The sequence below is a fragment of the Penaeus monodon genome, chromosome 3, assembly GCF_015228065.2.
Source record: "Penaeus monodon isolate SGIC_2016 chromosome 3, NSTDA_Pmon_1, whole genome shotgun sequence".
Taxonomy (NCBI): Eukaryota; Metazoa; Arthropoda; class Malacostraca; order Decapoda; family Penaeidae; genus Penaeus; species Penaeus monodon.
In genome coordinates, this window is record NC_051388.1 from 49545420 (window position 1) to 49547919 (window position 2500).

The 2500-nt window shown below is 45.4% G+C and overlaps 1 protein-coding gene across 1 annotated transcript in view; it reads left to right on the forward strand.

The window, feature by feature from the left end:
• LOC119596490 overlaps positions 1 to 2500 on the forward strand; it is a 44038-nt gene that overhangs the window by 39458 nt on the left and 2080 nt on the right. Inside the window, exon 2 of the mRNA XM_037945764.1 lies at positions 1 to 2500. This exon is cut by the window's left edge and continues 2374 nt beyond it; it is cut by the window's right edge and continues 2080 nt beyond it. Coding sequence (XP_037801692.1) covers positions 1 to 703 — 703 coding nt within the window. The 3' untranslated portion in view covers positions 704 to 2500.

The window sequence follows — 2500 nt, forward strand, 5'->3', positions numbered from 1 at the left end:
GTGGAAGCGCAACACGGGGGGATCCTCCAGCAGCGCCACGAGGCATAAAAGCTCGTCCTCGTACCTGACGGAGCACAGTAAGAGCCGCTCTGCGGGGACCGTCTTCTCCATGCACCCAGAAGTCATGAGGAAGAAGAGCATATCTTCCAATCTGTCTTCGGACTCTGAAATGTCGGTCGTGCATCGGTCGTCGGGCGGCTCTGGATACCACAGCCAGAACAGCGGCGACCGCCGTCTACCGCTCCATCAGAGGACCCAAAGCACGGAGTCGCTGCTCATAACGCCTCGCCTGCGCCGCCACCCGTCCGGCTCCCTGGGCTCTGGGGGGTCCCGCGGCTCCGGGGGGTCGTCCCAGGGCAGTGGCAGTGCCGCCGGGTCACAGCGCTCGCGCGGCTCTGCAAGCTCGCAGCAGAAGATCCTGCTGGTGTCAGCCGTGGATCCCTCTGGGAAGGTGGTGTATCGTGGGGCATCGCAGCGGCAGCAGCGCGAGGGGAGCGACACGGCCTCAATCCTCTCCATGAAGAAGACGGCTGAGATCGCTGCCCTGTTCTCCGAGCTCAAGCTGAACCAAACCACCGATCTCATCGACCATCTAAACCAGTCGGCGTCGGAGTCCGAGGACGACGCCTACTCCTCCATGCAAGCCAACAACTCCTTCCTCTTTTCCGACAACATTGAAAACTCTCTCGGATACCTGCCGTGAGCAACAAACAGCGCGTGAATGTGTGTGTATTTGCGTGTACGTGACAGATGGCGCCCGTGACTCCATGATAAGAGACGGTCGACCATCTGGGGCGACCATGTCAGCTGCAACCTGAACTTTGGGTCAGCTCGACAGTGTAATGTGTTGATAGTCTTCAAAGTGCAAAATCTCTTATCTCATATATATATATTTTTTATCTATGTGGTCTGACATCAGCATTAAGGCTATATTTCATCCAGTCGTCTTTGTATATAATGTTAGGGATGTGCAATGTGATTTTCCTTTTGTTACATTATAACAAATATAATTGGTGTGACAATCATCATTTAAAAGTGATTTAAGATTTTTTCAAGAAAACATTTCAATGATAGTTTATATATACATATATTATAATGATGTTTGATAGCCGTCTATTCTGCATTATATATGCAGTTTTATTTATTTCCTGTTTCATAATCAGTATAACACTGAGGTGGAATTACATGATTTTCTAAAAACAATATACAGATATAGGTTGTTTCTTCTTAATACTAATATAGGTCACTCAAGATGTAGCTCATATTACTACATAACGCCAAATCACATCATCACACTAATCCATTCATTCCTCATCATGCCTTTTACCCACATTACATAACCATAAAAATGTCTGGACAGGACGGAAGACTTGGCAGCTGATCAAACAGTCAAGGCTGAGAATGATTTGTTATTTCTACACCATTCATACATTCAAACATTTTAAAATCGATGTATTTCACATGTAAAGGCCATATTCCATACAGTTTATAATTATATTCCCCATGCGTTCATAATCACCTTTGTAGGATGTAGCAGTCTCTATTGTGGTTTATATTTTACATAAATATCCATTTCATTGTAAAAAAAAATACCGCTTAGACAATTGACTAACCGCAGTGACTATACAGCAACGGGTCTCCTAATCTAATGTCTCACGCCTAAACCAAGTTGAAATAGCCTCAATTGTTGCCAAACATACCAGCGGAAGTATAGAAATAGTAAGACTGTGAAAACTCCGTACAGGTGTGTTAGTACCGATGAGTCAGGTGTGCGGAACCGCATGCGGAAGTGAGCGCTGATGCGAGAGATGACTCGCACTTCGAGTACTGGATCTCGTCCCTTACGCGAAGGGAGAAACAGTACGACTTTCCCTCCTATCGAATGTTTTACTTTTACTCTGCAAGATAGGTAAGAAAGAAGGGCATCTAAGTCGATTACTTGTTTAAAGGATCCTTCGGTAGCCAGTATGTCATTCATTTTAGTGTTTCCTGTGTAGACATATGGAGGCAGACGGAGGTGGTTCCCATACGTGTTGCGTTGTACGCACTCGGGTGTGGAATTTCTCAGCTGTTCTCGTGGATATGCTTCTTTTAGTGTGGGTTCTACAAGAGTTCCACTGATGTGGATTGGATTAGAATTAGTTTTCTGTTTTTCCCGTGATTTTTTCGTTTTGTACGATAATGCTTGCAAGAAAATCAAACTAATGTTGAGTAACAAGTCACTGCCGCTATGCTGGGCTAAATCAAACCAAAATTGAATTAAAAACAAAAAGAAGGGCATCAATTGTAATTGCTTTGCATGTTCTTCAAACTGCACTTACGCATATGAGTTTTAAAGACTTGATTAGAATCGTGAGCTAATAAGATATGTAACGGAGCGCAGGCATGTCGACGCAGACGCCATATGGTCCTCGCGGCCCGCTTGGCCACCGATGGTTCCCAGTCCCCGCTCACGCCTCCCGTAGTCTCTCATCTTTTAATTTCCATCTTGTGTTTCGTC